This window comes from Prionailurus viverrinus, chromosome D4 (genome assembly GCF_022837055.1).
Source record: "Prionailurus viverrinus isolate Anna chromosome D4, UM_Priviv_1.0, whole genome shotgun sequence".
In the NCBI taxonomy this organism is placed as follows: domain Eukaryota; kingdom Metazoa; phylum Chordata; class Mammalia; order Carnivora; family Felidae; genus Prionailurus; species Prionailurus viverrinus.
The window spans coordinates 451297-471403 of record NC_062573.1 but is presented as its reverse complement, the minus strand read 5'-3'; the positions used below and the strand labels follow the sequence as shown (position 1 = coordinate 471403).

Below are 20107 nucleotides of genomic sequence, written 5' to 3'. Positions count from 1 at the left end.
TTGTGGGTTTGCCCAGCCTGGGGTTCCTGGATCCTGCTACCTCTGAACTCCTTTCCCCTTTTGACCAGTGAGCCAGTGAAACACACAGCGAACTTGGGGAATCATTCCTGAGTTCTTCCACAGAATTCCGCTTTCTGGGCTGTAGGAGTAGACAGATGATTCTCAAGATGGGAGATAGACACGCTCCTGAAAAGGGAAGCTTTGCCAGTTGTGTTTTCGTTCCCCGAAACCTGTGACCTGCAGTCAGAAGCTGACTTCTAAATTATGGTTAACATTCAGCTCGGCGCACCTTGATAATAACCCTCATTTAGAAGAGCCTACTGCGTGCCATTCTTGTCTAAGCCCTTGGCGACTCTGATGTGCCTATGTGTAAAAGTGGCTTGACTTGTCTCTGATTATGAAGTGTAGGCATGTGCCCCACCGAACCGAGTTGCCTTTGCTGATGTTGGTGTCATTTGGTTTCCCATTGCAGGATTGCCCGCAGCCTGCCATTGTCACTTTTTCCACTCCATCGTGAGGGAGGTGGTCAGAGCACAGTGGACCTGGCGTAGTTTCCCTCAGTGAAAGCGCTAGAAGGCACCTATTCCAAGTCGGCAAATCACCCACCTTCAATCTTTGCCCCCTACTCACTTGCAGCCCCTGGGACCGGGCTTCTTTCAGTGAAGTCTTGGCACAGTGCTAGTTAGCACAGGATACTAGGATTCCTTACACAGGAGTGGCAAGCCGTTCCCAGGGCTGTTAGTGCCCACTGGTTGGCTTTCCTGAAGTCAGGGCTATTTCCTGGGGTTTCATTGTGTCTCCTGTTTGGATGGGTTCTGTAGGACAAGGGAAGAACCGTGGCTCTGGCTGAAACAGAAAACTCCACTCTGGCTGAGCAGCGGTGGCCTGAGAGATGTTTGGCTTATTCATCTGTCATTTGTAATTTGGCGGCAACCTTTGGATGAGGCTTTACGTTCTTATAGTGACTCTAGATAAGGCCAAGCCTCCGTGGGGGCCACAGGCTGGGGACTAGCCCATTTCACACCAATGATCTAAGACGAAGAGAAAGTTAGGGGCGGGAACCCGGTGGTGGCGGGGCTCCGAGGAAGGGGGCTGACCCAGCCGGGAGCGGGCGGGCCGCCCTGGCGGCGTCCCGCGGCCGGCAGGCGGCGCTGTCGTCCCCCGGCCGGCCCTTAGGGCAGCTAGAGAGCCCCGGCCCGAGAAATGTCCCTCCTGCCCTTTTACCGCGGGACGGGGGTCGGCGGCCTCAGAAAAGGGGCGCGGGGCCCCAGAGCCCGCGGAACACCGCAGCCGGCGAGGCGCGGGGGCCTGCGGTTGAGTGGGGTCCCCGGCGCCGGCCCCTCGCGGCCGAGAGGCGGCGCTGCTCCCAGGTCCCGCGAGGGCCAGCGGACCTCGGGAGGGGGCGCCCGATCCCGCGGCTCCGGCTCCGCTTCCCGGGAAGTTTCAAGTTTGAAAGTCCCGGCGGAGGGGCCGGGGCTTCCGGAACCGCAGTGGTCGAGAGGAGGGGCGGAGCGGCCCGAGCGGAGCCATGGAGGAGGGGGCGCCGCGGCAGGTGAACGGCGCCCGGAGAGGCCGGGCTGCGGGCGCGGGCCAAGGGGGTCGGGGAGTCTCATTTACGCCGCGGGCGCCGCGAGCTCCGGTCGCGTCCCCTAGATCCGACCCTCACCCCCTCCCGGGTCCCTTCCCAGCCCCTGCCCCGGACTTCGCTAACCTCGCGGGGCAGACCTGAGCATGTGGGGGGGGGGGGGGGACGCGGGGGGAGTCGTTCGTGCCCCCTGGAAACGTCCCCAAATTACCCCCAAGTGACTCAGAGCCTCTAGTCAGGCCAGCGCATGAGCACGTCTGAATCCGCAGTCAGGGCCACCGGCATGGCCCCTAAAGTTTCCCCCAATCCGTTCTTCCAGGCAGGACTGTTAAGACCGGTGGGAATCTGCCTAGAAAGCAAAGGGGACCGTGGGGGGCAGCTTGGGACAGGTCCTGGGGGGGGGGGGGGAGGAACGTGCGTGCAGGGAGAGGAAGGCCCGGGAAGGGGCCAATCTCTGCGCACTTGTGGGGGTCCTTCCCAGATCACAAAGTCATGTGGGGATTGGGCACGTGGAGATGGGGGACCTGGCCCAGCACCTGGGCGGGAACCTCCGGGTACACAGAGGGTTCTAGTCCAAATGGCGAGGGGGGCGGGGTTCCTGCCAGCGCTGGAGATACGTGCTGGTGGACACAGCGGCCAAAGCTGTGTGCTTGTCTGTCATTGAGGAGGGAGGGGTTCAGGTCTACCCAGAGCAAATGGGGTGGGGTCATTGCATCTGTGTAGAAGATAGGGTCCCAGCTGTAGAGCAGAAGGGGGGAAGCGTGTGTGCACATGGCAGGATTCCAGCCCAGAGCAGACAGGACCAGGGGGTACACCCAAAGGCAAAATGTCCTCCACAAGACTCCTGGAGTGCCCCCACCCCAACGGCGGGAACAACCTTAGGCACTGCGTCTGCCCCCTCCCACCCCCTTCCTCCGGAGGTTCCCCCCCCCTCCTGTTCCAGCAGTGACTTGTACACATTTTCCGATTTCCTGTGAACCTCCGCCCAGCAACGGCAGCTGGGTGACTCAGGACCCCGGTGGCCGGGCCCCCCGCTCCATGGGATCTTTGTTTGCTCAGGCCTTTGGCTCTGGCCCTCTGGCCTAGGGCCCTCAGAGGATTTCCTGAGCCCCGCCCCTGCCCTCTGACAGCCGGGCCAGAGGGCCAGCAGAGACCTGGGGTGGGGGGGGCTCCCTGAGGCTGGGGTGGCACCCCTCACACTGGCCTCAGGAGATGGAGAGCCGAGAGGTAAGGTGGAGGTCCATGGGGGGTGGAGGGCATCGTGGGTTACCCTGGGCTGAGGTCAGCTTTGGCACTGGTTGGTTTGAAATGGCCTCTGAGAAGGAGATTTTCCTCTTCCTTGCTCCAACCTGGCAGTAGCTGAGCTGGGAGTGGCCCCCGGAGACCTCCTCAGCCTCTCTCTGTGCCTCCGCTTTGCTACCTGAGGGAACATCCCTGGCCCCGACTCAGGCCTCTGGCTGCCCTCTCTATGTGACCTTGGGTAATTCCCTAGCCTCTTCTCTGGCCCCAAATCTTAGCTGGGATCGCAACCTCAGAGCAGTCTGATTAAGCGTGGCTGGTGGGGAGAGGCTGGCATCTCCCTCTCGGTGTTGTGACCTTGGGCAGATTACTTAACCTGTGTCCCAGCTTCCTCATCTGGGGCTGGTAACATGGGGATAGTAACCGCATCTTCCTCGTGGGATTGTTATGAGGATTGACGGATTCATGTACGCAAGGCTCTGAGAACAGACCCTGGCACCCAGTAGCACCCTGTGCCTTCGCCTCTTGAACAACACAGGGGGGGTCGGGGGTGCCGACCGCCCAGGCAGTTGAAAATTTGCATGTAACTTTTGACTCCCCCCAAACCTAACTAATAATAGCCTTACGGATACCGTCAGCAGTTGACTAACGCATATTTTGTACGTTATGTGTATCATTATATGGTATTCTTACGATAAAGTAAGCTAGAGGAAAGGAAACGTTACTAAGAAAATCGTAAGGAAGAGACGATACGTGCATTTATAGTCCTGTAAACAAAGTTGGTTTTACAGTTGAAAACAATTTGCTTATAGGATCACCTGGTCAGTTAAGTGTCCGAGTCTTGATTTTGGCCCAGGTCATGATCTCACGGTTCCGTGAGTTCAAGCCCTGCCCCGGGCTTTCCGTGCTGGGCTTTTCGTGCTGACAGCAAGAAGCCTGCTTGGGATTCTCTCTCTCGCCCCACCCCACCCCCTTCTCTCTCTGCCCCTCCCCCTCTCATGCTCTCTATTCTCTCTCAAAATAAATAAACTTAAAAAAAAAAAAATGGACAGGAAGTGATTTGCTTATAAGTGGACCCTTGCAGTTCAAACCCGTGTTGTTCAAGAGTCCACTGCAAACATTGAACAATTTTCCGCTCTCCCTTCTCCCTAATGGGAGGCGACAGGAGCGGGGACAGTCTGGGTAGCCCTAGGGTTTCCATCTGGCCCAGGAGTACTAGCTGTAAGGTCAGAGGTGCCCCGGGGGGCCACCCTGGGCGCCGAGCACACCTTCCTCTCTGTCTGTGGAGACCCGAGGTCGCTGGCGGGGACTGTGGGCATTACTCCTCTGCCGTTCCACAGTCTGGGGCCGACCAGCAGCCCCCAGAGGATGAGAAAGAGGTGATCCGCCGGGCCATCCAGAAGGAGCTGAAGATCAAGGAGGGTGTAGAGAACCTGCGGAGGGTGGCCACGGACCGCCGCCACTTGGGCCACGTACAGCAGCTGCTGCGGGCCTCCAACCGCCGCCTGGAGCAGCTGCACGGGGAGCTGAGGGCGCTGCACGCGCGCATCCTGCTGCCCGGGCCCGGCCTGGCCGGTGAGTGACGAGTCTGAGCAGACCCTAGGGGACAGGACGCGCCGGGCTGACCCAGCTTCTCCACCTTGGCCCTGACCGTTCTCAGAGCCTCCTCAGGTGTCCCCTGCGACAAGAAGGGAGCTGGGGGTCAGGGGAGAGAGCAAGGTCATAGGGTAGGGGTCTCTCGGCTCTGGGTAAGGGGTTCGTGTGTCCCACGCTGTGCACAGAACCCGCCACCACGGGACCCCAGCCACCTGCAGAGCAGCCAAGGGCTCGGCACCTGGAGGCTCTACAGAGGCAGCTGCAGGTAGAGTTGAAGGTGAAGCAGGGGGCGGAGAACATGACGCACACATACGCCAGTGGCACGCCCAAGGTGAGGCTCCTGGGGTCTGATGGGGAGAGACTGGGCTCTCAGCCCCTCTCAGCTCCCAGCCCCCATCCTGATGGAGAATGCAACCAAGCCAGTGACCCCATAAGGCAGAGACGGTCTTAACCCTTAGTCTGACGGGGGAGGCACAGCCCCAAATCCCAGCTTGGTGGGGCAGGCACGGCTCGAACCCCTAATCTACCAGACGAGGCACAACTCAGTCCAATGGGAAGTCCTAGCCCAGTCTAGTAGGGAAGGCCCACCCCCAGTCCCAGCTCCCAGGACGATGTGGGGAGCTCGGCTCTGACATGGTGTGGGAAGCTTGACCCCAGCCCTTGTCTCGTGTGAAGGGGGAGGCCCTGCCCTAGATCTAGGCCAACAAGGGGCCCTTGGCTTTAGCATCTGGCCTACCAAGGGAGGCTTGGCTTCAACCTTGGTCTGACCAGGGAGGCTCTGGGCTAGCCCCGGTCCGATGGGCATGTGGCGCGACCCCACAGGAGAGGAAGCTCCTGGCAGCTGCCCAGCAGATGCTGCGGGACAGCCAGCTGAAGGTGGCCCTGCTGCGAATGAAGATTAGCAGCCTGGAAGCCAGTGGGTCCCCTGAACCAGGTGAGGCTTTGAGAAGCGGGGCCGGGCAGGGCCGGGCAGGGCGGGGCCTGGGGGCTGACCGCCTCCTCCCAGGTCCCGAGCTGCTGGCAGAGGAGCTAAGGCATCGACTACGCATTGAGGCCGCTGTGGCCGAGGGCGCCAAGAACGTGGTGAAGCTGCTGGGTACCCGGCGGACACAAGACCGGAAGGCGCTGGCTGAGGTCAGGCCGTGGTCCCCTCCCATCGCTGCCCCTCTCTGAGTGTCTGTCTCCACACCACGGTCCACCAGGGCGGGAGGCACCCGTGGATGGCCTGTGAGGGGTGGTGGTGAAGAAACAGGAGGCACATTCTGTCTAGACCTCATTGCGGGGAGGGCGTGTGGGTCGCCAGCGGTCACGGGCCTGTCCTCCCCTGCCTGATCTCCTCTGTAGGCTCAGGCCCAGCTCCAGGAGTCCTCCCAGAAACTGGATCTCCTGCGGCTGGCCTTGGAGCAGCTGCTGGAGGGATTGCCTCCTGCCCACCCTCTGCGTGGCAGAGTGGCCCGGGAGCTGCGGACTGCCGTGTCTGGGAAACCCCAGCCTTCAGGGGTGCTCGTGAAGCCCACCGCCGTGACAGGTAGCCGGGAGTCAGTCCCTCCCACTTCAGGGCTCTCTGCCCTTCTTCCAAAGAGCACCCTGAACCACAGATGGGAGGACTTCGGAGAAGAGTTTCGATCCCGGTCCCACCACCCCCTAGCTACGTGAGCTTGGGCAGCTGACTTCCCCTCCCTGGACCCTTAGTGTATCCCTCTGTAACATGGGGGTGATAACGGCACCTCCTTCATGGGGTTGCTGTGAAAATTCAGTGAGTTGTTGCACGTGAGGCGCTAGGCGCGAGGCCGGCCTAGTGGGCACACCATTGGCGAAGCCATTATTCAAGGGACTAGCCGTGACAGTGTGTCAAGGGCCAGGGTTAGGGGCGCTCACAGCCCCGGTCCTGGGCAGTTTGGACTCCTAGAACGTTCTTTCGTATCCCTGAGCTGGATCTGTCTCCCGGTAGTGGTGGCTGAATTGTAATCAACAAACAATCTAAGCATGTTGACTTTGGAAACCCTGAACTTCCCACCTGGGACACAGTACAGTGGCTTCTAGAGAGGCCAACACCTTCCCGCTCAGCTGGCTCAGGCTCCTGGCGAAACACCCCAGCCTAATGCGGGCAAGGTCTGGGTTCAGCCATCTTCGGGAGAAGGTAGCTTTCTTGGCGCCCCAGGGGACCCGGATGTAGCAGGGGTTTGACAGTGTGTCCCCCACGCTCCCCGCAGGGACGCTGGAGGTCCGTCTCCTGGGCTGTGAGCAGCTGCTGACAGCCGTGCCCGGACGCTCCCCGGCGGCTGTGCTGGCCGGGAGCCCCTCGCAGGGCTGGCTTCGGGCCCGGGCCAAGCAGCAGCGTGGCGGAGGAGAGCTGGCCAGTGAGTAGCGAGCCGCGGGGCGCTGGGGGCAGCGATGCACCTCTACTCCTCGCCTGCCCTGAGCTCCCTCTCTGGCCCTGCAGGTGAGGTGCTGGCTGTGCTGAAGGTGGACAATCGTGTCGTGGGCCAGACCGGCTGGGGGCCAGTGACCAAGCAGTCCTGGGACCAGACCTTTATTGTCCCCCTGGAGCGGGTGAGGCTGGCCCTGGTGCGGGCAGGGGTGACCTTAGGCCACGGAGAGGAAGGCTGGCCGAGTAGGGACGTGTGCCCCACTCCTCAACCTGGCCTCCCCGACGCAGGCCCGGGAGCTGGAGATTGGGGTGCACTGGCGGGACTGGAGGCAGCTGTGTGGCGTGGCCTTCCTGCGGCTGGAGGACTTCCTGGACAACGCTTGTCACCAGCTCTCCCTGAGTCTGGTGCCCCAGGGGCTGCTCTTTGCCCAGGTGCTCCCTACCCTGTCCCCTGACGACACGGGCCCTGGTTCCATCTGAGCTAGAAGGGCCTTCGAGACTATTTGATTCATCCACACATACGAGTAGAAATTGAGGCCTGGAGGGAGGAGGTCTCCAAGAATTAAGGATTCCCAGCCCCTCTCCGAGGAGCGCGTGGGAGTCTAGAGGCTGCATCCTGGTCCTGACTTGCCTAGCCTCATGCATGGCCCTGGACAAGTGTCTCTCTTCTCTGGGCCTCAGTTTCCCCACTGGTACCAATGTGGACATTGAATCCATCCCTCTGGGCCCCTCTGGCTCTTGCATCATTGACGCTGAGGGCTTAGGCTGGGATCTTGGAGGCCGGGGAGGTACCCTGGTGACAGATGGGGTAGGAGGGGACTGGTCTCCAGCCCTGCCCTCTGCCCACGCAGGTGACCTTCTGTGACCCTGTCATTGAGAGGAGGCCCCGGCTGCAGAGGCAGAAACGCATTTTCTCTAAACGCAGAGGTGTGGATGGGAGAGGGCTGTGCAATTAGGGGGTAGGGCAGGGGCCCTCGGGGGTCCGTGGGACTGAGCCCCTGCCTTTTGTCCCAGGTCAGGACTTTTTGAGGGCTTCCCAGATGAATCTCAACATGGCAGCCTGGGGGCGCTTGGTCATGAACTTGCTGCCCCCCTGCAGCTCCCCAAGCACGATCAGCCCCCCCAGAGCGTGCCCCCAGACCCCAGCCACGCCCCGGGGAGCTGCCAACCCTGCCTCGCCCAGGTGAGGAGCCCCCTCGCCGTGGCTGCCTGCTTCTCTGCCACGTCTGCCTCTCTTCAGGTGCAGCTGGTGTCTTTCTGTTCCCTCTGACCCTCTGTCTGTCTCTTGGCATTGCTGTGTGTCCGTCCCCACAGCTCTTCCGTCTGCCTGTGCCCTGCCAGGTGTCTGCTTTCTCCACATAGTGATTTCCCACCCAAGAAGAGCCCCTTGGAAGAAGAGGTGAGGCCCCCGCCCAAGCCCCCACGTCTCTACCTGCCCCGGGAGCCAACCCCCGAGGAGATACCGGTGAGAGGATGCTGGCAGTCCTGGGGGCTGCTGGGGTGGGGATGGCAGGGCTGGAGGGAAACGGGGAAGGAAGCCCTGCTCTGCTCTGAGCCCCTCTACCCTCATAGCGCACCAAACGGCCCCACATGGAGCCCAGGACTCGACTCGGGCCACCGCTTCCAGCCTCAGCCACCAGGTACCCCCGTCAGGCTCACTTATGGGCTTGCGACATTTGTCTGCTCACTTGGGTGTTCGTGTGTCCATTCACACATCACCCGATGCTCCTTGCTCTCTGTTCTTACTCACTAAACCCGTGTTATTGAGCTCTAGCTGCATTCTGGAACTCTAGGAAGCCACTCTCCCTGAATCCCCCCACCCCCACCCCAGCCCCTAGGCTTTCCAGTCTTGTTGGTGGGGACAGCCCAGGACCGGCCCTGGAGGGTTAGGAGCACCTCTTCATGGAGGCCCAGCTCTTATCCCAGGGGGAATCCTGTGCCCTCTCTCTTGCAGGAAACCCCCCCGCCTTCAGGACTTCCGTTGCTTGGCCGTGCTGGGCCGGGGACACTTCGGGAAGGTAGTGGGCTGACGAGGGTGCTATGGAAGGGGGTGAGCAGGCCCCAGCACCTTGGCTGGGGGGATGCTGTGATCCATGGGGCAGTGGGCGGGGGCAGCAAAGGCTCCCCTGTGCTGTCCACCTGGAGCCCAAGCTGTCTCTGGTTCCCAGGTCCTCCTGGTCCAGTTCAAGGGGACGGGGAAATACTACGCCATCAAAGCGCTGAAGAAGCAGGAGGTGCTGAGCCGGGACGAGATGGAGAGGTGTGTAGTCGGGACAGTGGGCACCTAGCCCTGCAGGGGACCCCGGATGGCTGGCCTGGGCTAGTGGCACCAGAAGGCAGCTGAGTGCTCCAGGGGCTTTGAAGAGGTGACCCGCTGGGGCCAGTCCTGAGCTCTCTTTTTAGCACCTGCGGTTGTTAACTGTATGCTCTTGGGCAGGTCCGCTCTTCTCTCTGCCCGATACGTAGAAACCATCATTCTACCTGCCTGGCATTTTCACTGAAGACCCAGAGAAGCCAAGGGTGTTGTGTGGGTGGCAGGACGCAGCCAGCAGTGGTTTCTCTTCCCTCTAACACCCACCCCCGGCCCTCCGCAGCCTGTACTGCGAGAAACGCATCCTGGAGGCTGTGGGCCGCACAGGGCACCCCTTCCTGCTGTCCCTCCTCGCCTGCTTCCAGACCTCCAGCCACGCCTGCTTCGTGACAGAGTTTGCGCCCGGTGGTGACCTCATGATGCAGATCCACGAGGATGTCTTCCCTGAGCCCCAGGCCCGGTGGGTTCCCATCCCTCTTGTCTGCCTCTTCCATTGAGCCTTCCCTGGTTCCCTATGCCCTCTCCCTTCATCCTGCTTCCCCCAGGATACCCATCAGCAGAAGAGTGTGGAGTCAGAGAGGCCTTGGCTCAGATCCTTGGTTATCAACTGTCTTATCAGCTCCCATAGCATTGTGACCTTGGGCCTCAGTTTATGTAGCTGTGAATGGGGCTAATAATAACTCTTCCATAGGCTTGTGGAGTGGATGGACATAATGTGTATTAAACTGTTGGGCACAGCAACCAGTGAAGAGTAAGTGACTGGCAGCTGGAGTTCCTTCTTGCCCACCAGAACGCAGGCTCTGGAGTCTTAAGTCTGCCACGAGCTGTGTGACCCCCAGGTGCATCACTTACCTGGAGTCTCAGATCCTCATTTGAAAAAGAGACATATGACTATCGACAGCAGGTGGCTGGGAGGATGTAGGAGGGTAAGGCATCAGAACACGTGGCATCATTCCTGGCACCATCGAAGAGCCCAGGAAGGGTAGGCTGTCAGTGGGCAACAACCTTGGGGCCACTGTCCAGAGAAACACCCATTCTCCCTACCCGCTACCCCTGGCATCAGGCTCTAGTCCGAGCTGACTAGAGCTGGGACATCCAGGGATGCCCAGGCTGTGGCCATCCTGGTGCCTCCCTGCCCTGTTCCCCCGCCCCCCCCACCCCCCCGTCCTGGCCCTGAACTACCCCCTACACCACCCATAGGTTCTACCTGGCCTGTGTGGTCCTCGGGTTACAGTTCTTACACGAGAAGAAAATCATTTACAGGTAACTTGCCCCGGGGGTGCTGGGGGTGGGGGTAGGTGAAGGAGCAGAGGCTGCCCTCCTCCTGTGATACTCCCGGGTCCCTTTGATCTGTCCCCCTCACCCTCAGGGACCTTAAGTTGGACAACCTTCTGCTGGACGCCCAGGGTTTCCTGAAGATCGCGGACTTCGGGCTGTGTAAGGAAGGTGGGTGCCTCCTGTCCAGGATCCCATGTCCTCCAGCCTTGCTTGCCCAGCTCAGGCCAGCAGGGTAGTGGGCATGTGGCTTTCGCCTCTCACCCCAGCCTGCATTCCAGGGACCGGCTGGACACACTGGTTCTTCCTTCCCAGCCCTAGAGACTCTTAAAGAGCCCCAGTGCACCCTTAGCCAGGGGAGAGCGTGTACTCAGGATGGGAGAGGGCATCGGGTTCTCCCTTCTTTGTGAGCTTGGCAAAGGCTCTGCTTCCTCCCGTGAGATGGCATAAAAAAAAAAAAAACTGTCCTCACCTCCAAGAGTTCGGGGCAGGGCTTGGCTTGACCTTCGGTGCCTGAGGTCGTAAGAGTAGGCTGTTGATTCTTACAACTGAAGTTATATGGATGAGACACGTCAGGCTGGCATCAGTGTGGATGCTGGTTTGCAGGGATCGGCTTTGGGGACCGGACAAGCACCTTCTGCGGCACCCCGGAGTTCCTCGCCCCGGAAGTGCTGACCCAGGAGGCCTACACACGGGCTGTGGACTGGTGGGGGTTGGGTGTGCTGCTCTATGAGATGCTGGTGGGCGAGGTGAGCACCGGACCCCGGCTGCCGGGGCCTCTAGGTTGGGGCAGGGTGGAGGTGGCTCATGCAGCCTGCTGAGCCCCCTTCCCCATAGTGTCCATTCCCCGGGGACACTGAGGAGGAGGTATTTGACTGCATCGTCAATGCGGACGCCCCGTATCCCCGCTTTCTGTCGGTGCAAGGGCTTGAACTCATTCAGAAGGTAATCACTGCAGGGCTGGGCTGGGCTGGGCTGAACGGCTGCCCCGTCACCACCCACTCTCTCGGGGCCTCTGTGGTCCAGCTCACTTGGGATGCCTGGGCAGGCGGGCAGTGCCTGGGCGTGATGCCCTCCGTGAACCCCAGTCCTCTTGCCCAGCTCCTCCAGAAGTGCCCGGAGCAGCGCCTCGGGGCGGGTGAGCGGGATGCTGAGGAGATCAAGACCCAGCCTTTCTTCAGGGTGAGTGTTCCCGGGTGCCTGGCACAGTGGGAGGTGTCGCCTGGCCACGCGGGCCACTGTTCCGTTGTCTCAGGCAGCTCTGCCCTCATCCCCAGACCACCGACTGGCAGGCCCTGCTCGCCCGCACCGTCCAGCCCCCCTTCCTGCCCACCCTCCGTGGCCCTACGGACCTGCGTTACTTCGAGGGCGAGTTTACGGGGCTGCCGCCGGCCCTGACCCCACCTGACCCCCGTAGCCCCCTGACGGCCCGCCAGCAGGCTGCCTTCCGGGACTTCGACTTTGTGTCAGAGGGATTCCTGGGGCCCTGACGGCCTCTCTGGTGTGTCTGCCCCGTCTGCCCAGCCGTCTGCCCCGGAGGCCCAGGCCTTGCCAGGTATCGGTGGGCACTGGGCCTTGAAGTGGCAGCTGCAGAGCTGCTGTGGGGGGCTTCGCTCAGTCACTGGGCAGGGTCCCCTCCCCTCCCGCCCCCGCCTCCTGGGAGGCCTGGACCAGAAAGGGCGGCACAGCAAGGAGGAGTTTGGTTTGGTTTTTTAATATTTGATTTGCTTTATGGATGATTAAACTTATAAAACTGTGCAATGGAGGCATCCTGGCTTTGGGGGGCGGGGTGGGGGGTCTCAGAAGCCCAGGCTGCTTGTGCCCGAGCGCCCCACGGGTCCTCTGCCTCCTCTCCTTCCTTCAGAGGGCAGGACTGCCTATTGTGGCAGGAGCTCTGTCATTTCAGCTCTGCTCTGAGGCCTGGGAGGAGGGGGGGGAGTGAAGAACCCCAGGCCCTCCGAACGCCGACCCCAGCTGGGGGCAGCCCCTCTGGTTTTCAGGCACAAGATGGTGGCCTTGCCTCCAGCAACCCTACACCGCCTGGCTGCTGCCCTCCTCCCCCTCCTCCTCCCCCTCGGCCCACAGGGTCTCCCAGGACCCTGAGGGCCATCCGCAGAAGAAGTGGGCCAGGTTGCGGGTCAGGCCGCGGTCGAAGGGGTTGCCGGGGCGCTGGCGGAGGTAGGCGATGCGGTGCGAGGAGATGAACTCCCAGGTGGTGGTGTTGCTGGCCACCAGGTAGAGGTGCGAGGCGAGGAGCAGGCCCGCCACCAAAGAGAAGAGGGAGAGCAGCAGGAAGGTGGCCAACAGCAGCCCGCTGGACCGCAGCCAGAGCCCCCAGGGCTGGAAGAAATGGAGGCCAGACCTGCAGGGCAGGAACAGAGATGGAGACCAAGGCCGGGGGTGCCCTGGGGAGCCCCTCCGGGCAGGCCGTTTGGGGGAAGGCCCGAGGCCCCTGAAGGGGCACCTTGTAGGGGCACCTTGTAGGGGCATGCTGCCCGCCCTCCCCCCATGCCCAGGCCGGCCGTGGAACCCACCATGCCAGGTACAGGCCCCACAGAAGCACCACCAGCTGCAGCGCCAGGTAGGCCACGAAGAGCGGGTGGTTGCGCTCCCCCACGCAGTTCTCCATCCAGGGGCAGTGGTGGTCGTAGCGGCGGACGCAGCGACGGCACTCACGGCAGTGGCGGGCCCGCAGGGGCTGCTGTGGGCACAAAGGGAGGCGGGCTCAGTGCCAGCTCCCCTCTGGGCCCACGACTGAGGGGAGTGATGAGGCCACAGAGGGGGTGGGGGGGAGAGAGGCAGGAGGTCAAGGAGTCTCAACCTCGCCCCTGCGCCCTCCCGTAGAGGTCCCTGGTCACCCACCAGCACCAGGCAGTATCTGCAGCGCCGAAGGGGGATGGCTTGAGGAACCATGGCTGTCTGCTCCTCCTTGACCTCCTCCTGCAAATGGGGGACAGGGTATTAGGTTGGGAGGGAGAGGGCACTGGTGGGCGTTTCCCTGGGGGGCTAGCTTAGCCCTGGGTATGCACGCGGGGCCCATCCCCAGTGTAATGGAGGCGGTAGGGTGGGACAGAGTGCCCTGGCCCGAGTGAGGCTGTGAGCTCTGTCACAGTTGTTTCGCTGGGCCTTGGCGGTTTCCTCATTGGAGGATGGGGGTTGCAGGGCTGCTAAGAGGATTCATGGAGGTGCCCCAGGAAAGCCCTCTGCATAGATCCTGGCACGAGACTGTTACAGGGGCCTTGGGTATCCTATTGGTGGGAGGAAGGGTTCAGGCTCCCAGGGGCCCCCCTGGTTACCTGCGGCTGGGGCTGGACATTCACATAGCCCGGGTCCATGAGCGACACGGCCAGGTAGAGCAGCAGGGAACCCAGCACGAGGAGCAGGAAGGTAAGGGGCAGGAGTAGCTCCCCCTGCTCTTCCCACTGCCGCAGTGCTGGAGAGGCCGGAGAAGGAGAGTGAGGCCGGGGCCGGAGCTGAACAGGAGGCCATGTGTAGTAGGGGTGTATCTGGAGGTGGGGAGTAGGTCCCTGGCTGAGCAAAGGCCTGGAGATGGGGTGTAATGAGTGGTCAAGTGTGGCCACTGCATAGAGTACAGGAGGGAGAAGTTTGGGCCCAGCACTCCCTCCCCCCCCCCCCACCAAAAAAAAAAAGTTCATTTGCATTCTATCTGTAGGACAGTAGGGAACCATGGAAGGTTATAGGGTCAGATCTGTTTCTGAAAACCCTCCTGCTGCTGGAGGAAAGATGGATAGGGGAGCAGGGGGAGGCCTGGGGGCAGAGCCTATCCAGGAGGGAGAGGAGGGTAGCCAGACAAGGGCACTGGCAGGAGGAGTGGAGACAAAGGGCTGGATAGATAAGGGGTAAGGGAGTGAAGGGGCCAGACTTGACTGGATGTAGGGGAGAGGGAAGAGGGATCCCTGACTTTGGCTCCATGATAGGGAGAGACCAGCTAGGTTTGATATGCCCATGAGATAGAGACAGAGGAGGGCAGGGCCAGGAAGGGTCCAACTCATGGAAGTAAATGAAGATTTCAGGGGTGGGAGGCAGGGGGAGGTGAAGAGGGAGGGGCATTCAGATAACAGTGTGGACAGCTCTGGTGTCCCTTGGTTGTGAAAAGGAGCAGAGAAGGAAAGCAGGGTTGCAGGGCGGGGTGGGGCGGGTCCTTTCTGATGAGGAGGCTGAGCAGGTGTTTAGGCTGAAGGGTGAAAGCGGTAGAGGAGACTTAAGAAGGTCTTGGGAGGAAAGTGACAACACCCACAGCCCAGGAGTTGAGGCTGGAGCAAGGAGGGAGGAGCGGGGCTTCCCAGAGTGGCAGTGAGGGTGAGAGGTTGGGCCGGAGGCAGCCTGCCAGGTAAGGAGGGGAAGGATGTTAGTGGGGGTGGGTCAGTGAGGTGGACGAGGACTACAGGGCAAGAAGTGAGGGTGGGGAAATGCGGGACAGGCCGCCCCCCTCTGTGTTCTCTTGTCCTGGAAGGTGGGGAGCCTGGACTTGGGCAGCTAGTGGCCATGGGGATGGGCAGGATGCCAGTTCTTGATCTACTTGATCCTCGGAATCTTACGGAGGGACGTTATCCTGGGAAGGACCGGGTGGGTCTCGGGATCAGGGGAGATGGGGGCTCAAGTCCGTCGCGGGATCTGGTGGGCACCGGTTGGGTCCTGGGATAGACAGGGCATCTGGCAGGGATCAGGAAGATGCTGGGATTAATTAGGGATCAACTGGGTATTAGGCAGAAAGCAGCTGGCTCTTGGAATGACAGATGGAGAAGAGGCTCAGGAGCTGGCGGAAGTCGGGTGAATCCCAGGATTTCTGGGGCTTCAGCAAGGAACCCAGTGAGACCCAAACGTCTGGGGAATCACGCGGGATAGGGTGGGTCGGGGTCGCGCGGAGTCCGGCTCACCGGTATCGTGCAGGAAGAGCACCAGCGTGATCCCCCAGGTCAGCACAGTATGCCCGCTCCGCACCAGGACCCCAGGGCTGAGGAGCGCCCAGGGAGCCATCTCCTCCGCCCGGGGCCCCACCCGGAAGAAGCGCCGGGAGGGGCGGGCCCTTTGAGGGAGAGAGGCCGCGGCTACTCGCGGATTGGTGAGTCCTGGAGGTGGGCGGGGCCTGGTTGGGTCGGGGAGGCTGCCTATTGGATAGCAGCTGCGGCCGAGGAGGCCCTCGAGCCAACAGGTGCCTGAAGAGGTTGAGGGCGGGGCCGGCGCGCGCGCAGCTGGTAACTCCCCCAACCCCAGCCCCCACCAGCCAGGTAACTTTCGAAAGCGGAGGAGCAGGCGCGAGCCCTGACCCCGCCCCCTCGGGCTCTCACCCCGCCCGCCCCTAACCCGTGGCCTCGCGCATGCGTGCAGCCCCCGGGGTGGCTCGGCTCAAGGTGTTCGGTGCGACTCCAGGTTGCAGGATTGTGCCGGTTTCGAAGACATGACTGAGTTCTCTAGAGGGGCAGGACTAGCCCTAGGTTGCTCTGGTGACACCCTTACCTCCTTGCTATTCATTTTTAGATATTGCAAATGGGGGCGCCTGCTGGCTCAGTGGGTTAAGCCTCTGACTTCCACTCAGGTCATGGTATCACGTTGTGGGTTCCAGCCCCACGTGGGGCTGTGTGCTGACAGCTCAGAGCCTGGAGCCTGCTTTGGCTTCTGTCTCTCTCTCTCTCTCTCTCTCTCTCTCTCTCTGCCCCTGCCCTGCTTGTGCTCGCTGCTCTCAAGAATAAATAGATAAACCTTAAAAAAAAAAAAAAAAAAGATATTGCAAATGGGACGAGAGCAAAGCGGTCATCCGTGGTGCAGATCCTGGGTAGAAGGGGCGAAGTGGAGTCAGAAATACCAGCACAGAGGTAGTGTGAACTCGGGCAAGTTACCGAGCCACTCTGAGCTCTGTCTATATAGTGGGGATTGATAGTAGCACCCCCCTGCTAAGGTGGTTGGGAGGATTAAATAATGCAAGTAAAGTGTCTAGCACTGACCTCTCCCCTGCTATAAGCCAACACCTCGCCCTGCCAGAAGGACTTGCCCAACAGGAGGCTTCAGGCTCTTCTCAGAGGAAACCTCATCAGCATTCACTGTTCACACGCCTTCAACTGGGTCCCCAGGGCATTCCACGTGCTGCCCTGCCTTTTCCACCCACACCTCTCATGGATACCAACATCCACCTTCTTTCTCCAACAGGTCCTACACAGTATGCTCTTCTGACATCTGCTGTTTTGCCAGCTCAGCACCCCTTTTTCTGTTGGGGCACTGACTCTTCCCCATTCCACGTGGTTCTGGAGAAATTGTGTCCCACACTCCACAGGTTGATAGGAGACGTGGGCATGTGACTAGAGGGTCCAACTTGGTTCCCTATCTTAATGTCCCCAGTGATTGGTTCTAGGTGGCGGACATGTGACTCAGCAGGGCCAATCAGGATCATTCTATGAGAGTACTGTATAAATGCTGAGAAATGGGCATTCTTCTGGATCTCAGGCTTGAAGAATAGGCTATAAGGGCAACTGGCAGCTGTCTTTACACTATGTGGAGACAGACTGTGGCAGGAGAATGAAGCCACCTTATAGAGACATAGAGAGAAGCAGTAACGAAAGAGGGAGTGAGAGACATCTTAGCAACATTGACTGGATCCAGCTGTTCCTGAAGCTGAGATTAACTCTAGGTCCCCAGTTGCATCAGTGAATTCCCTCCCACCTTTGACTAGTCTGGGTAGGTATTTGAGTCGTGTGACTTTCACGTGTCAGTCAATCTTGGTTACTGCAATGGGTGAGTCAGGGTGCTGAGTGGAAACAATCCTGAAGCTTCCAGGAGTCAGGCCCTGTGCTGGTGTCAGAGACAAAGTCGGACACTAAAGTGGTAAGGACAGATTTTATCAGTAATATGTAATTGCTGTGTGAACTGAATGCGGCTCTGAACGCCCAGGTGACTGGGTGTTTTAAAGGGAGCACGAGGGAGTGGAGAGAGGGAACAGCAGTGGCTTGAACAGATTGGGGGAAGTGAAAAATTACAAAGGGTTGCTCAGTGTAAATGCTGATTAGGCCAGCTGTGTGTGCTAGCTGGCAATAATTGAAGTTAGGTGCCTGTCCTCCCACACGGACCAGGAAACGGGGGCCTGATCCTTCCTGAGCATTACACTTTGAAGGCCAAACATTCCTTTGAAGGAATGGCTTTCAGGTCTCCTGAGTTGTAGATGATACAAATACATTTCAAAGGAACAGAAGAATTCGCAACCGTAGGCCCTTTTTAGTAAATGCTCTAAGACGGGGTGTGGGGGGGGGGGGCTAAAACAAGGGGGGCCGGGGTCATCTTAGGGCTGCGGCCTTGAGCTATCAGAAACTACGTTAGCTCTTCTGTCCCTGCAGCACTGTTGTCCTGCTAACTCCAGTCTCCCCAGGGCCCCCCTCCAGTCCTACCAGCCCACAAGGGGCGCCCTCTCTGCTCCCTGCTCCCCGTAAGCCGGGGCATAATCCCACACATAACATTGTCTCTACAATCAGACGCAACCGCCCTGGGCAGGGGCCCTGTTGGGCTGTTGCCAGCTGTACCCCAGTGTCAGTCGGCACGGGGGCATGGAGAGAACGCAGAGGAGGCAGGAACTTCAGCCCGATCTGCCACCTGTCCCCAGGCTGCAGCTGACAGGGCCTCCAGGCCGGGCACACAGATCGACCCGACGTACCCTCCCTGTCGCAGGTCCCTTCGCTAGGCCCAGTGCCCAGACTGGCCACAGCCCCTCTCCGGACCCCGTCCCTTCTGCAAAAACGACACTCTGCTCTTCTCCACTTTGCACAAAAATGTATTTCTGTGACATCCCAAAGTACAGACATTTACTCAGGCCCCAGGTGGTAAAGCAATGCAATGGGAGCTCTGCCCAGGGTCTGGCTCAGGCCATGTGAGCATGGAGGGAGGGGCAGATGTGGCCTGTTTGCCGAGCTGGGGGAGTGCGGGGCAGCCGGCCCCTTCCCAGGGCTGGCAGGGACAGACTTCAGGGGAGGCCGGTGCCTCTCCCGGGGGCTGCTCATCCAGCCTGTCCTGCCTGGAGGCAGAAATGCTAGAAGAATCCAAAAACAGGCCCAGGGAAGGAGGAAGGAAGAAAGGTCATCCCCAAAGGGAAGCCTGCAGAGTCGGCCCTGCTCCCTCAGCGCCTTGTTCTGGAAGGGCATCCTTACCACTGCCTGTCTCACGAGAAGCAATTCGGAGTTACATCAAGGGAGGACCACAAGATATTTCGAGATACATTTGCGGCTCACACTTCTCTGAAACACGGCACAGAGGTTCCCAAGGTAAAGCCTGGGGACAGGGAGGAGAGGCTCGGAAGGGCCACGCGGGGCCACTGCAGGCTGTGCCCAGTGCTGGTCTGGAGGCAGTTAGCTGTTGCTGCGGGTCCGGCTGGAGTGGGGACCTCCTGCCTCACAGAGAGACAGGTGGGGTCCTCCAGGCAGCTGGGCAGGTCGGGTGGGGGAGGCGAATGAGGCCGGCTCAGTTCTGCTGGTGGGGTGCCTGGGCACCATGGGTACTGCGGGCAGGCGAAGGGCTGGGGAGTGAGGGGCAAGCCCCGGTCCCAGAGGTGCTGGCTTCCAGGGCTGGGGCAGGTGCTGAATCTGTTTGGCAGAAGAGGCAGTGGAATCTGCCGGAGTTCTGACCAGCCCTGGGCTGGGGCCTTCAGTAGCCTGGGACCTGGTGGGAGACCAGGAGGAAGCCTCCGTAGCAGCGTGGCCTCAGGCAGGCCCGGGCAGAGAACAGCGGGGCCGCTGTGAGCCCCACTCCTGAGGGTCCTCTGGGGCCGGGGCTGCCTGGGCCTGAGCACTCACTTCCTCGCCCCAGATGGCCCACGGCCGGGAGCACCAAGGCATTTGGGAGACCCAGTGGGGCTAGTTTTCATCCCGAACGCCATCAGCCACACCCAGGAGCCCAGAGGGGGTTCTCAGGCTTTGGGGGGTGGGTTGGGGTGCTGGAGTGGGCTGTTAAAAGCCTGCTGCCTCTCCTAATGGGAAGTGAGGCCAGGGTCTGAGGTCACTGGGAAAGGACTGGACTCTCACAACGTTAGAGGCATTTAGTCGGGGGTGGGGGGGCAGGAGTGAGTGGCAGCGATGAAGGCTTGGAGTTGGGGCTTGAGAATGGCCAAGGAAGCTGCGAGGACTCAAGGAGTGTTTCTTTTGTTTTTGTACAGAAATCATACACACAAAACTTCACACTTCCTAACCAAAAAAAATAATATATATATATAATATATATATAATATATATATATCTCACTAATGTTAAGGAAAAGCATCGGTTGTGCAAAAGTCCCCCTGTGTCCCTTCATCCAGCGGAAGGCTCCCCGGTGGGGGTCTGCCCGCTGGGCTGCTTGAGAACTTCCTCCTGGCCTCGTGGTCCAGAGCAGTGGCGGCCGTGGGGACGGAGGCCTCTATCTGGACGTGTCCATGTTCTCCTCTTTAAAGTTACTGCAGTGCTCAATCACCTTGCTGGAGACCATGGGGGAGAGAGGATCAGGGGGCGGCCTCGGGGTGGGCTGGGCCCAGCCCCTCCCAGCTGATGAGGCTGCTGTATTTGTGAGCGAATGTCAGCGGTGATGCTGATGCTGACTGAGGTGATGCGTTTCAAGGGGCTGGCGGGGCGGCCGACCCGTGAGGAACGCCCAGGACAACGGTCCCTGTGGCCACAAATACCATCGGTGCTCTGTGCTCCCCCCCTTCCTCCCCACCCCCCTCAGCCCCAGAGCCTCTGCGCTTAGGGGCTCCCCTGCATCG

General features: G+C 60.4%; 3 protein-coding genes across 14 annotated transcripts in view; 1 reads left to right on the top strand and 2 right to left on the bottom strand.

Annotated features, from left to right (window-relative positions):
* Window positions 1-1215: 1215 nt before the first annotated feature.
* On the top strand, window positions 1216-12134 carry PKN3 (protein kinase N3). Of its 9 annotated transcripts, none has more exons than XM_047830012.1 (22): window positions 1216-1552; window positions 4165-4399; window positions 4606-4751; window positions 5243-5354; window positions 5427-5554; window positions 5765-5948; window positions 6634-6780; window positions 6864-6973; window positions 7080-7223; window positions 7643-7718; window positions 7806-7974; window positions 8154-8256; window positions 8364-8431; window positions 8746-8809; window positions 8960-9051; window positions 9386-9562; window positions 10303-10365; window positions 10472-10548; window positions 10984-11126; window positions 11215-11322; window positions 11479-11559; window positions 11633-12134. In XM_047830012.1, exons 1-22 carry the CDS (start codon window positions 1529-1531, stop codon window positions 11783-11785), a joined length of 2604 nt encoding a protein of 867 aa, XP_047685968.1. In that variant the 5' UTR covers window positions 1216-1528; the 3' UTR covers window positions 11786-12134. The 9 variants fall into 9 exon arrangements, with proteins under 9 accessions (XP_047685968.1, XP_047685964.1, XP_047685966.1 ...); XM_047830010.1 differs by having other exon boundaries at window positions 1220-1552; window positions 11655-12134; XM_047830008.1 differs by having other exon boundaries at window positions 1217-1552; window positions 5243-5554; window positions 8106-8256; window positions 11655-12134.
* ZDHHC12 (zinc finger DHHC-type palmitoyltransferase 12) lies at window positions 12076-15451 on the bottom strand. Of its 2 annotated transcripts, none has more exons than XM_047830015.1 (5): window positions 15276-15431; window positions 13674-13810; window positions 13240-13317; window positions 12912-13078; window positions 12076-12739 (listed from the first exon to the last, which is right to left on the bottom strand). In XM_047830015.1, exons 1-5 carry the CDS (start codon window positions 15373-15375, stop codon window positions 12409-12411), a joined length of 813 nt encoding a protein of 270 aa, XP_047685971.1. In that variant the 5' UTR covers window positions 15376-15431; the 3' UTR covers window positions 12076-12408. The 2 variants fall into 2 exon arrangements, with proteins under 2 accessions (XP_047685971.1, XP_047685972.1); XM_047830016.1 differs by having other exon boundaries at window positions 12516-12717; window positions 15276-15451.
* A 2684-nt stretch (window positions 15452-18135) lies between these two features.
* Window positions 18136-20107, bottom strand: part of ZER1 (zyg-11 related cell cycle regulator) — a 31661-nt gene continuing 29689 nt past the window's right edge. For all 3 annotated transcript variants that reach the window (XM_047831493.1, XM_047831494.1, XM_047831491.1), the window contains exon 16: window positions 18136-19822. In XM_047831493.1, the coding sequence (XP_047687449.1) occupies window positions 19765-19822 (58 nt within the window). In that variant the 3' untranslated portion in view covers window positions 18136-19764. The remainder of the gene's footprint in view (window positions 19823-20107) is intronic.